Source organism: Sciurus vulgaris, assembly GCF_902686455.1.
Source record: "Sciurus vulgaris genome assembly, chromosome: 4".
Classification (NCBI taxonomy): domain Eukaryota; kingdom Metazoa; phylum Chordata; class Mammalia; order Rodentia; family Sciuridae; genus Sciurus; species Sciurus vulgaris.
This window is the reverse complement of record NC_136464.1, coordinates 12281297-12302145: the sequence shown is the minus strand read 5'-3', so window position 1 is coordinate 12302145 and position 20849 is coordinate 12281297. Positions and strand designations below refer to the sequence as shown.

The 20849-nt window shown below is 36.5% G+C and overlaps 1 protein-coding gene across 3 annotated transcripts in view; it reads right to left on the bottom strand.

The window, feature by feature from the left end:
- Positions 1–20849, bottom strand: part of CACUL1 (CDK2 associated cullin domain 1) — a 68022-nt gene that overhangs the window by 23144 nt on the left and 24029 nt on the right. For all 3 annotated transcript variants that reach the window (XM_079137166.1, XM_079137165.1, XM_079137167.1), the window contains one exon: positions 1233–1328. In XM_079137166.1, coding sequence (XP_078993292.1) covers positions 1233–1328 — 96 coding nt within the window. The remainder of the gene's footprint in view (positions 1–1232; positions 1329–20849) is intronic.

Here is a 20849-nt window from a genome sequence, read left to right as displayed (position 1 = left end):
TTCCAAGAACTAACCCAGCCCACCCAGGTACACTAAACTATGATGATGATGACGATGATGATGATGATGATTTTTGGTGGTACTGGGGATTGAACGCAGGGTATAGTGTATGCTAAGCAAGCACCCCCCACTGAGCTACATCACCAGTTCTTTTCTGAAGTCTTATTTTGAGACAGGGTCTCAACTAAGTTGCCAAGCTGGTCTCAAACTTGTGGTCTTCTGGTCTTAGCTCTTTGAATAGCTGGAATTATATATATGTAACACTTCACCCAGTTAATATTTTTGACTAGTATGATTCATAAAGAGGTTCAGGCACTTAAACCAAAAGTAAAGTCTCTTTTATCAATTTCTTCTAAGGTAAAGTCTTGGTAAAACAATAGGTAAATACAAGCTTCTTCTGCATTAACTATAAACCTTTATTAATTTTTACAATTGTTATCAGTACCCAAAGAATAATTAAGTTTAAATGAAAATCCTGCACTACAAGATCTTTTGTAAAGTACCTTCTAAGTCAGAAATAACTGGAGGTAGCTTTGTTTTTGTTTTAAATAAAGTACATTTTACAAAGACTAAGTCATTTTTAAGATTGATAGTCCACACATAGCAACGTATATGCTATAGAATGCAGAAAACAATCAAATACCCCATTTCCTAATCTAACAAAGAAGAGTTGAAATAATGGTTTCTACAGCCCTTTCCATTAGGAATGCTAACATTAAGATCCCATGATTCTATAATTAAAAGGAAGAAGTAGTTAATCAACAAGTTACAGTCTACAAATTATACTTCTAGCATAACTCTCCAAGTAAACAAGATCATCAGAATGGAAGCATTTTATTTACCACTTTTTATGCAATGACTTACTTGGCATTTTGCATACATCATATTTTTACATACATGCCTTAACTGTGTTCTAAGGACAAAAAATCTTATGTATCTTTTATTTTCCCAAGACCAAGCACAGTCTGTTCCACATGACCATAGATACAATAAACACTCATTGGGTGTTTGCTAATTACTAATGCCTCCTGTATTATTCAAGCGGGAATTAGGGAATTTCAAAACAGACAAAGGGAAAAATAAATAATTCTTCCATGTCAACAACTATTAAACATTAGTGAATGAATTTTTCATTTCACAATATGGAAATTCCACAAAATACTAGTAAAAAAAAAATAACTAGAATGTTTAACTCTACTTCTTTTGGAAAGGAGAAAACAGCTCTAACTTACCATATATATGAAAAGAGGCACAATACTCTGCAATGCTCCCATATATTGTCCAAGAGCTATATTAAATCTTTCAATATAGAGATCTGGAGGGCTGGCCTGTAAGAAAGAATGTAAACATAATCACTCTAGCAAACCAGAAAAAATTCCTTCCACCATAATTGGAAATGCAAATAGGCTTTGAAGGAATCCAAAATTCATACTGAGATTCACAAAAGAAAAGGAGAGACACTTCCTTACACTCTGAAATTTGGTTAAGACTTTGTTCCAAAGTCTGTTATGTAAAATTGAGCTTTGGCTTAGCTATCTTTAAAAATTATATAACCTCAACACACTCATTAAAAGTTATAAAATGGTGCATTCCAAATTAAGTATGATTTAAAAAAATTAACACTGAATTTAGACATTTTCTATACAAACCACACTGTATTGAGGCACCTGATGGGTGGATGAGACTCAAGGAAGTAACACAGGCTCAATGTTATTAGAATGGTGAATGAATAGGCACAGTAACATTGAGATCTATGCCAGGTGGGTTGTAAACAGCTTCTGTAGCTAACCAGTTATAAACATTGTTAGAGAGCAGAAACGAAATATTCCATGTGTATCTGCAGCTCTAGAGAACAGTAAAATTATAATGCATGTCTCCTATTTAACTCACTGTTACAAAATATCGTCACAAAGCCATAAAGAGAGCACTTCCAACTTTACTGTGTGAGACACTGAATATACAGCATGTTGAAGTCCTAGTCCCCCAGTGCAGCTGTATTTAAAATAAGGATATAATTAATATTACATGACGTCATAAGGTAGGGTCCTGATCCTATAGAATCAGTATTCTTATAAGAAAAGACACCAAAGAGTTCATTATGTCCTACCCCTGTCCCCCCAACATGGCTTAGAGGAGAGGCTACATGAGAGCTTCAGTGAGGGGACAGACATCTGTCAGCCAGGAGGGGAGCCCTCACAAGGCACTGAGTCAACTAGCGCTTTACGGTGGACTTCCCAGCCTGCAGAACAGTAGGAAAGAAACTTGGAGCTGGCAGGTGGCACATGCTTGTGATCCCAGCAGCTCAGAAGGCTGAGGCAAGAGGATAATGAGTTCAAAGCCAGCCTCAGCAACTCAGTGAGACCTTGTGTCTAAATAAAATGTAAAAAGAGCTGGTGGTTCAGTGGTTAAGCACCCCTGGTGTTCAATCCCCAGTACAAAAAACAAACAAACAAACTTGGACTTGGTTAAATAATCCATCTTTGGCATTTCATTTAAATCTAAATTTCTATTTCACTATTTAACAAGACTATGTGGCACTGGGCAAATCATTTAGCTTTCTGAACTTCAATTTTCATTTTAAATAGGAAAAACACCAACTGTGCTACTTCCAAGATGTGCTGAGAATCAAAGAAAATAACGCGGAAGTGCTTTGAAAAATATACAACCAGGAAGAATAAAACTCCTTTCCAAATTAGCTTCACACATGCCCAATTCTTTAGAAAAACCCATTAACATTTTTAAAAGCATTAAAATGGTTATATATTATAGGCAAACTTAAAACCATCATTAATAAAAGAATCAAAGTATCTTCTTTTAAATCACCTCAAAGGACTCTCAAAGTGATATTTTAGAATTTAAAGAAATAAAATTTAGAAGTATTATGTGAGAAAAAATCTTAAAAGCTATTACATTAAAATAATATTCCCTATTCATAAAAGGACATTTTATCCAAAAGTTAAAAATAAGAACGCTGATCAAAAGGCACATTTAACAGCAGGCAGCACAAATAAAATTGAATTCCTTAGTTATTCTTTACAAGAATTCCCAAAGCCTCAAAGGTTATGAGTATTAAAAAGTACTTTTTGTACTGAATCAAATGTTAGCTTACTTTTTTTATGTCCACATTTCATGCAACACTTATTCGAAACCTTTTAAATGACAAGACTAGAAATTTTAAGTCTTCTAAGATAAACCCAATCTTTTCTAGAAATCTATAAATAAATGCCATTTTAAAAATTCGAATCAAATTGTTTTCCTTTAAACTTAAGTTCAGCATACCTTAGGCCACATTAACTGCTACCTACTTGATTTACATTATTTCAATATAACAGTATTTGGCTTGAACATTATTTTTTCAAATAAAACAAGAAAAAGCAAGCTGCCAAAAAACTAGTAATCATTACTCCAGAGTTGCTCCAACTTTTCATAATGTGCCTATACTCTCTGAAATTTGTAATAGAGCTGAGTGGGAATGTTTTTACTTTCCTGGGTGTGTATGCCTGACCGGGGAGGGAGGTGTTGGGGAATGGATATGCATTCATTTGGTTTAAAATTAAAATTAGTTCAAATGCATTTAGAGTTTCTTTTTTTACATTCATAATTTTTTACATGATGGAATATATTTTGAAATATTATACATACATAGAATAAGTATAACTTGTTCTAATCAGGATCCCATTATTAACTCCTTTCTCCCTGAAGCAGCTACCACTTAAATTCTTTCATATCCTTCCAGGAGAATTGTATGCCATATAATAAAAGCAGTGCTTCATTTATAGCTCTTGTGGCACAAATGCAAATGTGTAACCGCACTGATCTGCACTTTTCCTAACAATGTATCTTGAAATCAAGGTTATTCTAGTGATTCTCAAATATTTTATTCTCTGGAATCCTTTGCACTCTTAAAAATAACAGCAGATTCCAAAAAGTTTTTGTTGACATGTGAGTTATACTGATGACTATAAGAAATTAAGCCAGGCATGGTAGCATGCACCTGTAGTCCAAGGTACTGGGGATACTGAAGAGGAGGAATCACTTGAACCCAGCAGTGTGAGATCCCATCTCAAAATTAAATAAGGCCTTAAAAATATGTATTAATTCTTTCTAACTTGTCAACAATGAGATTATTATTACATCTTAATATGTTACATCACATCTTAACATTTTTATGAAAAAATTACACAAAACAAAAAGGAAATTCAGGTAAATGTCATTACTCCAGCATTTCTGCAAGTCTCTTTAGAATCTGGTTTAAGAAGATACCTGGATTCTCATATCTGCTTCAGTATTAAATCAACTGCATGTGTTATTTAGAAAGTAAATTAAGAAACTTTAGCCTCAGACAGCTAGGTAGATGGAAAGAGAAGGCTTATTTTAATAAACAGTCTTTCCATCTTTCCAGGTAATTGTAGATATTTTCCTCTGGAAGTTGGCAAGTGGTAGTTTCTTAAAGGTTAGTTGCCATGAAATCTAAAACTGTCAGCAATTTTTACACACACACACACACACACACACACACACACACATATATACTTTTAAATTTCCCATTTTTTATTAGCAGCACAAAATGGTAGAATTCATTATATATTCATACATGCACACAATGTAACAATATAATTTGGCATTATCATACCCTAGTTTGATAATGGGACCTTTCCCTCTCCTTGGTCCCTTTCCTTTACTCTACTGATCCTCCTTCAAATTTCCTGAGATTCTTCCCCAACCCAACCTTTCTTTTCCTTTTAACTTTCTTGCTTCCACAAGAGAGAAAACATACGACCCTTGACTTTCTGAGTTTGGCTTATTTTACTTAATAAAATGTTCTCAAGTTCCATCCATTTTCCAGCAAATGACATTAATTTCATTATTCTTTATACCTGAGTAATACTTCACTGTGTATATATACATTTCTTTTATCACTTCATCCACTGATGGACACCTAAGCTGGTTCCAGTGAATTGTGCTGCTATAAACATGGGTATGCTTGTATCACAGGTATGCATGAATCATGATGATTTTAATTCTTCAGGATAAATACAGAGAAGTGGTATAGCTGGGTCATATGATGGTTCCAACCCTAGTCTTTTGAGGAACCTCCATGTTGATTTTCATGGTGGTTGTACTAACTTACACCCCAACAGTGTAAAAGTACTCCTTTTTCTCCACATCCTCCCCAATATTTATTATTGTTCCTATTCTTGATAGTTGCCATTCTGACAAGAGAAATGAAATTTCAGTGTAGCTTTGATTGGCATTTCCCTAATTGCGAAAATGTTGAAACATTTTTTTTCATGTATTTGTTGGCCATTTGTATTTCTTCTTTTGAATTATCTGTTTTAATTCATCATTTGCCCACTTATTAACTGGGTTATGTGTGAGTTTTTTTGTTTTTTTTTTTTAAGTTCTTTATATGTTCTAGATGTTAATCTTCTGTCAGAAGAACAGCTGACAAATATTTTCTCCCATTCTGCAGGTTCTCTCTTCACATTCTTGTTTCCTTTGATATGTGGAAGCTTTAAAACTTGATGCCATCCCATTTATTAACTCTTGGTATTATTTCCTGGGCTCCAGGGGTCCTACTGAGAAAGAAAATCGTTGTGTATGCCTATGTGTTGGATTGTTTTCTACAAGGAGTTGCATAGTTTCTGATCTAATTCCTAGGTCTTTGATCCATTTTGAGTTGACTTTTGTGCAGGGTGAGAGACAAGGTTCTAATTTCATTCTTCTACATATGGCTAGCCAGCTTTCCCAGCACTTTGTTAAAAATGCTACCTTTTCTCTAATGTATGTTTCTGTCACCTTTGTCAAAGAATGAGATGACTGTGTCTGTGTGGGTTTGTCTCTCTCTTTTATTCTGTATCACTGGTCTATGACTCTGCTTTTATACTAGTATCATGCAGTTTTTGTTACTACAGTTCTGTAGTATAATTTGAATTGATATATTGTGATGCTTCCAGCATTATTGTTGTTGTTTTTGGCTTAGAATTGCTTTGGCTATTCTGGTTCTTTTATCCTTCCAAATGAATTTTAGGACAACCCCCCTTGGCCCCCTGCAACCACCAGTTCTGTGAAGAACGTCACTGATATTTGGATAGGGATCGCACTGAATCTATATACTGCTTTTGGCAGAATGGCCACTTTAACAATATTAATTCTGCTTATCTATGAGCATGGGAGGACTTTCCATAGTGTGTATTCTTCAATTTCTTTCTTCAATGTTCTATAGTTTTCATTGTAGAAGCCTTTCACCTCCTTGGTTAGATTTATTCTTAGGTGTTTTATTATCATGAATGGGATGGTTTTCCTGATTTTTCTCAACAGATTATTAGTATTATACTTTACTGCATTAAAACTCTGCTTTATTTTCTACTTTAAACAGATTTTTAACGTACCTATTTTCTACCATCATGCAATGGTCATTTGGGAAAGACGACTGAGATACAAATCTTCTAGCTGCTGGCACATTTCATTATATAATATCAAAAAGACATATTTTTAGTATTACTGCCCATCCCATCAGTTAAGTCTTTTTAAGTACTGGGAAGTTATCAAGGTCACAGTGGTAGATAAAAGTTTTCTAAAATTCTAATACTGGCCACAAATATTGTCCATTATTCTCCCTGAACAGACTTATTTATTTTTGAGAAATTGTTGGTCAAATACCTAAGTCTAAATAACCACAGTTTGTCAATCATTCAAGTGAAAATGGCATTTCATGGGGCAGAGGGGGAGGGGTGCTGGTTTACTCAAAACTCATGTAACCATACTAGGGTTTCTTTTCAAAATCACCTCTAGACATTGATAGTTTTCCATTTCTTCACATAGAGTATTTTTTAAAGTATATCAAAGTCATAATTTTCACTGCTTCATCTAGGCATTCATAAGTGAAACTGGCTTTTACATACACACACACATACACACACACACACACCTTTCTGGCTAATACCACCATATGAAAGTAAAGATTTTTGTTAAGGTCCCACGATTTTATTCACACTACTTTTGCACCATCAGTTTAAATGTCAACATAATGGAAAGCACAAATAATATCCAAATAAAAGTAGAAAAAGAGTTGATTTTTCTGACCCTCCAAAAGGGTTTGAGTTACTCTCAGAGGTCCTTGGGGGACATTTATCGTCTAATCATATGCATCCTTATATTAAAAGACAATTTTAGTGTTTAGTTTTAAGTAAGCCAATCTATTAAATACAACTAAAAATGTATACTTTAACAGTGTATCAGTAAAGCATGAGAAATGCTTTAAAGCAAGAAAGAAAAGGTCTGATTTGATACACATACCATACTCTCATAGAAGAAAGGGAAAAGAAAGCTTGTCACCTTTAATATCTACAGCTAAATAAGGAAGTTTGGGTGACAAGTCTGTCTCATTAGTTGTATATTAATTTTAGAAGAGGATAACTTATTTAAGAAATATTACCAGCCACGAGCCTTAAATACACTATGATCTAGGTCAGTACTGCCCAATGAAACTATCTCCACTGTTCAATATGATAACCACTTATCATTTGTGCCTATTAAGCACTTAAAATATGCTTAATAAAACCAAGGAACCAAATTTTTACTTCATTTTAATAAATTTTAACTTTTAATAGTGCTTCCTTGGATACTATAGATATAAAATATAGATTCTACAATTTCATATTTATGTCCTTCTCCTATGCATATCCCCCCATTATCCTCCTATCCTACCAAAATGAAGCTTAAAAAAAAGTTGTAAATATATTTTCTTATCTTCACAAAAGCACTGTGGTTAGCTTCAAGCAAATAAAAGATATTTGTATGTTCAAACGAAGTAGGAGGTAAAGAGGACCTAATAAACATGACAAGGCAACTAACACAAACCTTTCAAGAAGGAACATAGGTTCACTAAAATTTTAAAAAATTAAAAAACTATAGAAAAATAATCACTACTGGATTAACACTGGAGATAATTACCATTAACATTCATGTTTCTTTTCTTCTGTTTTGTTGTGTATCTATTTTTAAACAAATACGAATTATTCTGCTGCCTGCTTTAATTGCTTAGCTAAGTCTCATCAACATCTCTCCCAGGTCCAAGTTCTTTTCTGCAACAAAATTTTACCAACTCTCTGGACACATCATCGTCTTCTTCAGTCCCCGCCCCTGCACCCAATGTCTGCTAAGGGTGCTCCTTGCTATTTATGTTATCCAGGTTTATGTGGATTCTCCCAAACTCAGACCAACACTCCAGGAGTGCAAAGGTGCTGAGTGGCTTCAGCAACACCATCTTATACCTAAACATAAGATATTGTGCAGTCCCTGTCTCAGAAGAAAGAGACGGGGTTCAAGAACAAGGGTACATTACAACAGGAAAGTGGACCTCAAAGACTGTCACTCTGCAAATCACTGGAAGGGTGTGTGAATGATGCAGATTCTCGGCCACACTCTAAAGTCCTGACTTTGAAACTTTCCAGAGGTTCCTATTTTTAATGAGGGCATCAGGGATTCCGTAAACAGCTGGCCAAATTGGTAGAAATCTCCACCTCAGGCCTCTTAAGCTCTGTGGGAAGGAAAGCTGGAGAACCAGACGGGTGGGCAGGCCTCACCCATGCAGCACGAGGCACCCACTGCACACCAAGAGCTGTGCAGATGCAGACCACACCACTACTAGGAAGACTGAGTTCAATAACATCCTAACTCTCGGCATTAGACTACAGGTGAATTTTCTTTTATATTTAACAGCTCCCTGACCAGTATCAAACTCAGGGATTATAAAGTGAGTAAAATGTACTGTGAAGTTCTACCTCCACTTAGAGTGCAGAAAGCTGAGAGAACATCATTCTCACCATTTTTATTTTTTTGAGAAAAAGCTGATTCATCTTGATAATCGATTTTTTTCAGCTTTTCAGACACCTTAGGTTTATCTTACATTTGCAACATCCAACCAAGTGAAATGAATTCCAAAGAGCGACACAATTCAGGAAGGAAGAAAAGGACACATGAACTGCTTCTCCTTTGGTAATTAGTCATAAAAGCAGGTAAGCAACCAAGAAGTTGGTCTGCCTGTTGTGGTTTGGGGATGGAAAGCAGTATGTGAAGAAACCCAGGCATGCTTCATTTGGGTCCCCCCTGAGCAAAATGTTGGTGATTAGCAGGCAGTAGAAAATATGAACAAATATACCCCAGGAGCCCACTCAGCTTCAGAGCAAAAGCCATTTGCCACAGCAAAGAGTAAGGAACCCACCTGAACCCTTGTTACCTTTCTTTGACCTGAGGCAAAAACTGTAGCTCCCTTCTGTGACAGGCAAAGGTCAATCACCATTTTCAGCCTGCAGATCTCTGCACTACTACAAAGCAAAAAATACACTGCTGCTAAGGGAGGCAGGAAACATCCTCACTCTCAAGATCCCCCAAAGATTCAAGTAAACTTTGGTCATGAAAGGATTCAGAGATTAGAGTGGAGGGAAGACCCACCTGCACTCTAGACCACCCATGAGAGCAGAGCCTGCAGGTCAAATCTGGTTTACCCACTTAATAAATTCAAGTTTTTACTGGAACACAGCATTGCCCATTTATCTGTGTAAGGTCTCTGGCCACCTTCACACTGCCACAGAAGAGCTGAATAGTTAGGAGAGACCATAAGGCCTATGAAGATATTTATTTACTGTCTGTTCCTTAACAGAAAAAGTCTACCAATCCCTGTTCAGGACTCTCAACTGAGGATGAAAAGTCATTTGCAACAGAGATGGGGAGAAGCCAGGCTCAGGGACATAGGAATACCTATGACTGAGGCAGGAGAGCAAGAGAACAACAACAACAACAAAATCCACACATAGAACTTACACTGCCAGCCCAGGCCTTGGACCAAACAATAACAACTACCCATGCAAAGGGAGGGACAGTAATGCTGAGAGATACCCCAGCCCCAGTGAGACAAGGCCTGTTAAGACTTGAGGGAAGAGCAGAGTACTAAAAAGAATCCTTCTGGATCACTTAAGAACAAGCCAGTCACAGCCTACCACTGAGGAATCAGAGGCTGAGAACAACTGAACTAGGACCCAACTCAACTACTCACACATGGATTCAACAGCCTGACAGAGGATAGGCACACCTATTTCTAGGCCTAACTATCATGCATGTCAGTCTCTACTGGTTTTTCAAACACAATACCCAACATTCAATCAAATCCTAAGAGACACCAAAAAACAAAAACAAAAACTACAATCTGTTGTCAAGAATTAAACATTCAATAAGTCCAGAAGCAAAGATGGCCCACATGACATTATCCAACAGAGCCTTTAAAATAACTATGACATACATAGTGACCCAGTGTTATAGTTTGGATCTGGAATGTCCCCCAAAGCCTCACGTGTAAAAAACCCTTGGTCCTAGGCTGGTGGAGCTCTTGGGAAATGGAGGAATCTTTAGGAGGTAGGGCCTAGCTGGAGGAAGCAGTCAGTAGAGGTGCATCTTTGAAGGGTACATTAGGACCTGGTCTCTTCCTCTGCCTCTTCACCTTTTCTCTCTTTTTGCTTTCTGGCCACCATGACACTCTGCTCTGCCATGGGCTCCATACCTCACAACAGGCCCAGACTTAACAGAGCCAAGCAATTAAGAACTGAAACCTTTGAAACCATAAGCCAAAATAAATCTTTCCTCCTCTAGGTTGATATTCTCAGGTATTATTTCTATATAACAATGTCCCCCAAAATAGTAAGTTATACAGAAGGTAAATGAACCTTAGGACTATTAAATGCTTATAACATTATGTACTCCTAAGAGAAGTTGTAACAATGGTTTCAATAAAAACTACACAGAGGAAGCCAAGTGTGTCTAGCAGAAGACAGCAGACACCGCTATTTTCACTTAGTCTCAACTAAGTGCCATTGTTGTTACTACCACCATTTGGAAAGCTGCTCAGATTTCTAAAATAATACTGTACTCATTTCCAAATACCATTTGGGCTTGAATAATAAAATGAATTGAAGCCTGGCTTCTGTGATCCTAGATTTTTGTAAATTATCCACATAAGTATGAAGTAATCTGGGTCCTAATTCTAGCGTCTAAACTGGCTGGGTGATATGGGACAGTTAAAAAGATTTAAGGGTTAGTTAATGGAGTAAATATCCAAAAGCCAGAAAAGACAGAAGCCAGAAAGACTAACAGATGTGTTAGTTTTCTATACAGTGAGCTGATAACACTTGTGAGCTTGCTACTTTATGCTTATGTGCTTGTTTTTTAAAGAAAATATTCTTCCTTATCTTTTGAAATTTTAGTATACAGCACTGTCTCAAAATATTCATAAAAATGCAATTCATGATTCTACTCTGTACACTCTGATAACAAATGCAAATAACCACTCATTATTTAGGTGATTTTACTCTTACTTATAACAAATTCCATTTTCAAGTTCAAGGAAACAGTTTCAGCTGGAATAAGGAGATGTCTCTAAGCAACCTCAACTGTACAATAACAGGCTTTCTACAGACTTACAGTAAGTTACTTACTGAATCTCTACTTGGGAGCTGGTCTTTGTTAAACCCTATGAAGGCACATGTGAAAGACAACACAGTCCCTGTTTTCAAAGTTGACAGTAAAACTTATTAAAACTGTGGTCTGAATGAGATCCTATGGAATGACTGTGTGTCAGGGAGTCACTCATCAGCAAATTCTCTGAGATAAGAACAATAGTAACAACAGCTGAAGTTCTAGTGTGGACTTAAAAATAGATCTCCAAACACATTCTCCAGAAAAACTCAGTAAAATACACAAATGAAGACTTCCTCACCAGCTGGTAATGATATTTGTTTTACTTGCAATCTATGAAGAAAGGTACCAGGCAACTCTCTTATTACTTAAAATATTCCTCACTCTATTCAGGAGTAAACAGTAAATAGCATATTTGAGGGAAGAAAGAGGTTTTTTTTTAAAAAATACTTTGTAGTTCAACAGATATAAAATAAAAATTAAAGGCTTAAAAACACATACACAAAATTTCAAAGACCATGAAACAAAACTAGGTTGAGTTATGCTGCCACCCACTGGACAGAAAATAAATATCAAAGTAATACTTGTCCTAATTTTAAATACCAGGACATTCAGTTTACCAGCAGTTTGGCAGAGTTTTTATATGCAATCTGCCTTCTATAAAGGCTGAATCATATATAAAATATTGACTAATTCTGGTTTAGCTTCTGTTAGCTTCCATTACTAATTGGTTTGAGAGCCAAATCATATATTTAACTTGAAACCAAGATACATTCTGCATAAAAGACATCAAATTAATTTTATTAGAAGGGTTTAAATTTAATTAGCCAACTTCCTTTAAATTAAAACAGCTGGCAAACGAAGTTATTGTAAATTCATCCATATTTGAAGTTAAAAACCTCCAGAATATTCCTCCGCAGGCTCCTCTGTTTTTGTGGCCTCTCTACATAGAAATACTCTGACTCAGGTATTATCAGTGCTATTCCTCCCACTTTGTTACCTTGGCCTGAGAACCAAGTCTCTGTTTAAACACTGTTTACCGAAGGTGATGAAGTGTTAAGTTTCAAAATACTGAAAAAAACACCTGTTAATGGATATTAACTATAAAACTATCATCAAAATGAAAATATTTGGTGAAAATGAAAATATACTCACAAAATAAAATAAATTAAGATGTACAATAAATTTACTTATGTTACTTGAGGGGGATGACTCAATTGTTTCAGTGGATTCTCAATTCAGACATACACATTTTTAAAAAAGTCAACAAGTGGGAATGTCATTAAGACAGTTTTAAGAGTAAAAAATTTTTCACCCATTAAATTCAATTACCACATTGCAGTGAGGCAAAAAAAGTATATTCTAAATGTTGTCATTTAAAATACTTATTATATCACTCAAAAAAAGAAACCACATCAAACTCTCAGTGACTTAAAATGTAGCTTAGAAAAGCGTGAGACATCCACAAAATGGAGTATTATATAGCCATAGAAAAGAAATGAAGTGCTAATCATACTACAGTATGACTTGGATCTTGTAAAATTTTGCTGTCAGACACAAAAGGTCACATTCTCATATGATTTCCTTGTATGAAATGTCCAGCATAGGCAAATCTGCAAAGACAGAAAGCAGATCAGTGGTTGATAAGGTCTGAGGAGAAGAATAGGGAGTGACTGTTAATGGGTACTAGGTTTCTTTTTAGGTGACTAAGATGTTCTGAAATTAGTGGGGATCATTGTACAACTTTGTGACTACTAAAAAACCACTGAGTCATACATATCAAAAGGTCTTAGGGTGTGTGTTTTACCTCAATGAAAAATGCATTTCGAAAATAGATTAATAAAAATATAGCAGAGGTTCTTTCTCACTCATGTCATATTCCTCTCTTGAGGGTCGGCTCCATGTTACCCTTAGGCAGGAAGTGAGCCTCTGCCATCTGCAGCACTGTGGCAGAGCCAATCCTAAAGGCTCTCTGGGTACACACTCTACTTTCACTCACAATTCATGTGTCAAAGCAAGTCAGTTGGCCAAGTCTAACTTCAATCCCACCACGTACCAGAAGGGGACTGGACACATCTGTCAACAGCTCTATGACCAGCACATTTATCTAATGAGTACTTAACCTTAATCCAAGCCTACGACAGGCCAAAAGAAGCCAACATTAGTAAGTCAGCATCCTTGCCTGCAAGGAGCTCACAGCACTGCAAAGATGACCTCCTGTCTGGTAATTAAATGTACACCAAAGTGTTATATTAAGCACTACAGTAACAACAGAAAGTGCTGCAGAAGCAAAGAAGAAAACATGATTAATTAAGCCTGCCTGGATAGGGAAATGAAAAGCTGGGCGAACTCTCACAAATAGAATGCCCTTCTCCCAGATGGAGGGGAGGAAATAAGTAGTGGCCAAAGAAACTGAGAGAAGACACGATGGAAAGACAGTCCGCTTCAAATTAAAAAGACTAAATACTGTTGCTGCATTATCTTGCTGAGTAGAGTGTGAAGAGCCATCTAAGTTTATTAAGGAGCAGAGTGTTTGCTCTGTAGGTAAGTGGAGAGTCAAAAGGTTCAGAAAATGGGCAATGAGTGTGAGAACACTCAACAAAATGGACTTGGGGAAGGTGCAGGGCCCAGAGACAAGGTAGCAACCTTTTCCTCTTGTCCAGACAAACACCCATGAGGACTTAAATTAGGGAGGCGGCAGAGATAGATTTGAGACATTCCACAAGAGGAAAAATTAGCAAGACTTTTAACTCATTTCATATTCCTATCCAATCTATTAGAACTACCATTACACCTTTCCCCTAAAAGATGCTAAAAAAAAAATAAAATAAACTTGTATGCTAGTTTTTCTGTGCCCTTAGCATCTAGCATCCTGCCAGCATCCTGCTTGTTAAACTAAACGTCCTCAAACCACCATCCTTACCCTTCCCGGCTCAAGTCCCCTCAACTCCTAATGTTTCTAAGAAAACCAAAATGATCTTTGTATCCTGTAACCCTACCTCTCTTCTAACCATGAAGTTACTGTCTTACACTGTCTCCTTGACCTCTACAATGCATCCCCAGACTGACCCTTTTCCCCGTTTGTTACTGTCAGGTCCACAGTTTCTGATCCAAGATTCCTGAGTCACATGAGACCCTGAAATCAGAACTTCTTACACATAGAAGGTATTGTGATACATATGCCCTACAATACGCTCTAATCCCATAGGCACAGGAACAGCACACTGGTACTTCTGGGATAAAGTATAGGAATGTTCCCATTAAGTTCCTCATGAGTTTGGATAAAGTTCTACTACCACATCGGTTTGGGAGCCAGTTTTTGAAAAAACATTCCTCTTTCAGACTTTTCCTCTTTTTGTAATTGCAGATAAGGGACTGGGTAGCTGCTGCAACTCACCTTGTCTACCACAATCACCACCTCCCTACATCTCCACCTCTTCTACTCTTATGCACCTTATATTCTTTGTCACACTGATCTTCTAAGATGCAATTCCTGACATTTAAGGGATTTTACCAGTTGGCTCCAATCTGCCTTTTTGAGTCTTTTCTCCTTCCAGTCTCCCTGAAATACCCTTCACTCCAACTGCGCAGGACCCCTCCTCATTATCAGTCTGTCGGGTTTCTCCACAGGACAGCCTCTGTGCACCACGTTCCCTGATGCTGCCGTCCCCTCAACCCTAACCTGGCTGGCTCAACCACCTCTGCGTAACAAAGCGCCTTCCTCACTATTCTCCGTGCCACGGTTTCCTGAAAAGTTCTCATCCTCCCCATGGTCTGCTAGCAGAGACCGTGATTTAATTCCCTCTTTGAATTTCAACTGTTATTCTTTTTCTAATTTCCTGAGATAAATGCTAGAGTCATTGATTTTCTGACCTTATTTTCTAACATGAATTTTAGACTTTGACATTTTCTAAGACGGGCTTAGCCCCACAAGGCGTGACAGGCAGCAGGCACCAACACTACCATTCAGATACAGGTGCTTACTGACACTCAATTTCCTCTATCACACGTAGGTTTTTGGAAGTATAGTTTTACATGTTCAATCACAGAGCTTTTCTTTTTTTTTTTATTCGAGTTTTCACTATTCATTTCTAACTGAATTTTGGTGTTAAGCCAGAAAACATACTCTGCATGATTTAAATTCTTTGAAATGTGTGAGGACTTACACCAAGCATGTATCATCATCTTTATAAGTGACATAGGTTTACTTGAACAGAATGTGTACTCTACAATCAACATGCACCAACTTCTAAATGTTTACCAACCATGCAGTTCAAATCTCCTATATTCCTACTGATTTTTGATTATTTTGTCTGCTTACTGAGAGAGAGAGATTAATTTCTCACAATGTTACACTTTTCCCTTTTGGGTCTATTAATTTTTGTAGGTATGTTACTTTGTGCATACAAATGTAGAATTGTTATCTTCCTAGTAACTAAACTTTCTGTCACAAAAGAAAGTTTTCTTTATAGCCAATAATATTTCCTGCTCTAAATCTACTTTTGCTGATATCAGGATAGCTACCACATCTTCCTTTCAGCTAATTTTTCTGCAACTTGCACTTTGAATGTTTCTATATTTTTACAGACAGGCTAGCAACCTTCAGGAGGTTGCAGGATCATCTAGTCTGATTACTGATTTACTTTTTTAATGCAACATTTAGGTTTTTCTTTTTAAATTTGTTCTAAATAGACATAACAGTAGAACGCATTTTGATACATTGTACACAAATGGAGGACAACTTCTCATTTCTCTGACTGTACATGGTGCAGTCACACCAGTAGTGTAGTCATATATGTACATTGGGTAATAATATGTCCCATTCCACCATTCTTCCTACCCACATACCCCTCCCCCACATTCCTCTCTGCCCATCCAAAGTTCCTTCATTTTTCCCTAACCACCCCCAATATGGATCAGCATCCACTTATCAGAGAAAATATTCGGCCTTTGGTTTTTTGGGTTTAGATTATTTCATTTCACTTTGCATGATATTCTCTAATGCCATCCATTTACCAGCAAATGTCATAAATTCATTCTTTAAGGCTGAGTAATATTCCACTATGTATACAATACCACATTTTTTTATCCATTCATCTGTTGAAGGGTATCTAGGTTGGTTCCATAATTTGGCTGTTGTGAATTGAGCTGCTATAAACATTGAGGTGGTTGCATCACTGTAGTACGTTGATTTTATGTCCTTCAAGTATAAACTGAGAAGTTGGATAGCTGGGTCAAATGGTGGTTCCATCCCAAGTTTTCTGAGAAATCTCCATACTACTTTTCAGAGGGGTTGCACCAATTAACAATCTCATCAGCAATGTACAAGTGTACCTTTTTCCCCATATCCTCACCAACACTTATTATTGCTTGTATTCTTGATAACTGCCATTCGGACATGAGTGAGATGACATCTTAAGAGTAGTTTTGATTTGCATTTCTCTAATAGATAGAGATGATGAACATTTTTTCATATGTTTGTTGACTGACTATTTCTTCTTCTGTAAAGAGGCTCCTTCAGTTCCTTAGCCCATTTATTGATTGGGTTATTTGAGTTTTTTTTGGTATTAAGTTTTTTGAGTTCTTTCTATATCCTGGAGATTAGTGCTCTGAGGTGCACGTAATAAAGATTTTCTCCCATTCTGCAGGCTCTCTCTTCATGTTACTTTTTGTTTGCTGAGAAGAAGCTTTTTGTTTGAATCCATCTCATTTACTGATTCTTGATTTTACTTCTTGTGCTTTTAGGAGTCTTGTTAAGGAAGTCAGGTCCTAAACCGACATGATGATTTGGGTCTATTTTTTCTTTCTATTAGACGCAGGGTCTTTATTCTAGTGCCTAAGTCTTTGATCCACTTTGAGTTGATTTTTGTGCAAGGTAAGAGATAGAGGTTTAATTTCATTTTGTTACATATGGATTTCCAGTTTTCCCAGCACCATTTGTTGAATAGGCTATCTTTTCTTCAATGTATGTTTTTGGCACCTTTGTCTAGTATGAGATAACTCTATGTGGGTTTGTCTGTGTCTTCTATTCTGTACCACTGGTCTACATGTCTATTTTGGTGCCAATATCATGCCATTTTTGTTACTATTGCTCTGTAGTATAAAGGTCTGGTATTGTGATGCCTCCTGCTTCACTCTGCTTGCTAAGGATTATTTTGGCTATTCTGGGCCTCTTATTTTTCCAAATGAATTTCATGATTGCTTTTAAGAATGTCATTGGGATTTTAATAGGAATTGCATTAAGTCTGCATAATACTTTTGGTAGTATGGCCATTTTGACATTATTAATTCTGCATGTCCAAGAGCATGGGAGTCTTTCCATCTTCTAAGGTCATCTTCAATTTCATTGTAGAGGTCTTTCACATCTTTTGTTAGATTAATTCCCAAGGTTTTTGTTTTAGTTTTGTTCTGTTTTGAGGCTATTATGAATAGGGTAGTTTTCCTAATTTCTCTTGCAGTGGATTCACCACTGATGCATAGAAATGCATAGGATTTATGGGTATTGATTTTATATTCTGCTACTTTGTTGAATTCATTTATGAGTTCTAGAAGTTTTCTGGTAGAATTTTTTAGATATTCTAAATATAGAATCAAGTTGTCCACAAACAGTGATAGTTTCCAGTTCTTCTTTTCCTACTCGTCTCCCTTTCTTTCTTCAAACTGCTCTAGTAGTTTCAAGAACTATAGTGAATAGAAGTGGTAAAGAGGGCATCCCTGTCTTGTTCCAGTTTTCAGAGGGAACGCTTTCAATTTTTCTCCATTTAGAATGATGCAGCATTTAGTTTTTAACATTTCATATAATGTGATATGCTGAAGTTGAAATTTATTATCCTATTTGTTTTCTACTTGTCCCATCTGTTCTACCTTTTTCTATCCTTTCTTGACTTTGTTATTTTTAAACGATCTGATTTTCATCTTCTATTATCTTATTTGTTACATTTCCTTGTACTGTTCCTTTAGAGGTTGTGCTAAGACTATAGACTACATTCTTGTCTTATCAGACTAAAATAAAGCAGGACTTTGCTACTTTCTGACTAAACCAAGGGCCTTAGAACAGTTGAAATCAATTTTCTCCCACCTACACACTACTGCAATGAGTTCTGATTATACCCTACAAGAAATTAACACTATTGATGTACATTCACATATTTACCTTTTCTGTTGTTCATCATTCCTACCTGAAATTCCAAGTTTTCATCTAGGAACATTTTCTATCTGAAGAACACCATCTTCATTTTCTTTCAAGTGAGGAGGCTATTGGTGATGAATTCTCTCTATTCTTGTCTAAAAGTGTATTTCAGCATGTCTCCTGGCTTTATAATTCCCTAAATCCCCTACCTTGGCTAGTTATTTGTGACTGACACTGTTTATGAAAAACTATTGAACAACTACAGGCCTAGGATAATGTTATCTTTCTCCAGAGAGAATTCACTTTTTCTTCTGGTAAGTGATAGAGGTGCCAGCGAATCCAAACCATACTAATCTCACCAGGAAGGAGGTTTCAGTTACCAAGAAGGATTGTATATGCTGCTGGGACAGGATCTTCTGGGTTGATGGGCCTTAATTTCCAATTTTCTCTCCACACTTGACATACATACCAAAGTTCTACTGAAAGCTTACAGCCTGTTAGACACCTCTTCCAGAGTAAGAGGTGACCCTATAGAGAAATGGCCCAAATATTAGACTCTCCTCTTGAATTTCCTTCTTCCAGATCTTGGCTCTGTAATTTTGTTATAATTTCCTTGTTATTTCTAGTTTTTTAAAATTAGCAGGAGGGATGATTCAAATTATCAAGTTTTATCCAATACATACCCACCGCCCTACCTAAGAATCTTGCCTATTTGGATAGAAAAGTGCTAGCTGCCACAGGCTTCCCACCAGGAATCCTGGTGACCCACCAACAAGTTTTTATTGCTGTTGTTTTGTTTTTTAAGAGCAAGAACTCAATTGCTATTAACTGAGAAAGGCAACTGGGAGTCTTTAAGAAACAAGAAAGTATGCCAAAAAAATTAGGATTTTTGGAGGATTATTTTAGTCAAAAGAGGTGGCAAGTCAAGAGAATAGAGGTATGACTCCATAATGACACAAAAAGAATGACAAAAATGGGAATGCAAGAGGTAAGAAACAAAATATTACACCAACTCTGACTACCACCTAGAAAGAACAGTGAGAGCTGGATATGAAATCTCACACCTGAAAAGAAAAACTGATTCCGATGAAGAGGAATTTTGACTCCGTCTAAATATCTACTAGTAATAATTCAAGTTTAACAGGCAACTGGAGGTCCTAATCCGAGTCCTCACCAACAGTCTGGTGATTTCTAAGCTTCAACAGAACTTTCTAACTAATCAGAATATTATTTACTAAATTGCTAAAATGATATTCCCTCTACAATTACCTATTTCATTCACTTGTATATTGAAAAATCAGAATTGGAAATCCAGAGGCTTTGGAAAGGAAAAAGAAAATAAATATAGAATTTCATTATCACAATGACAGAATTTCATTAAGGTTAAGGGAAAGGAGAATGTTTAAAAAGAAGGCTGGGCTGAAGGCACAGCTCAGTGCTAACCCAGCATGCATAAGACCCTGGGTTTGACCCCTGGCACCACACATGCGCGCGCGCGCGCGCGCACACACACACACACACACACACACACACACACACACACCAAAATACACTATCACAGTTCAAGAAATCCAGCAGTAAGTAAAAAAAGAACAGATATACATTCAGTGAAATACAACAGTTAAGGAGAATACTAAGTGTAGGCTTAGTTATTTGCCAAATGGTTTTATTAATTCTACGACAATAACAAAAACACTTTTTAAAGCTACTGTGGAAAAGGCACTGTTACCAAGATGAAAGAAATGTGTTTTTTAAAAAAGAGGCACAGGTTAGATTATACTGTCATGTAAAAATATTTTGGTTAATAAATAAAAATAATCTATTAAAATCTCTGCAACCATAGTATCTAGTTTTTAGGTCAGCACCAAAAATAACTGGGGAATATGGAACATTATTTCATATAATCTCTTCAGTATCCCCAACAGGATATATCTTTAGATATGATAAATAAGTCACCTGCCAAACTACACAATCCAGCAGCTATTTTAAGGTCCAACTCATTGATTTATCAACTCAACACTACAGCTCTGATTACCTGCCAAATCCAACTCCATCCCACGCTTATGTTTTGACTCTAAAAATTCATTAAAAAATCAGAGCTGCAAACAAAATGACTATCCAAATATAACATTTCATTTCTGACTCATGAGACCTGGCAAGTACTCCTGTGTGGTACCGCCATGAAAACTACCTACAGCTCTCTATAAAACAGACATTACACAGAGTCATAAAATGCCCAGGAATTTGAAGA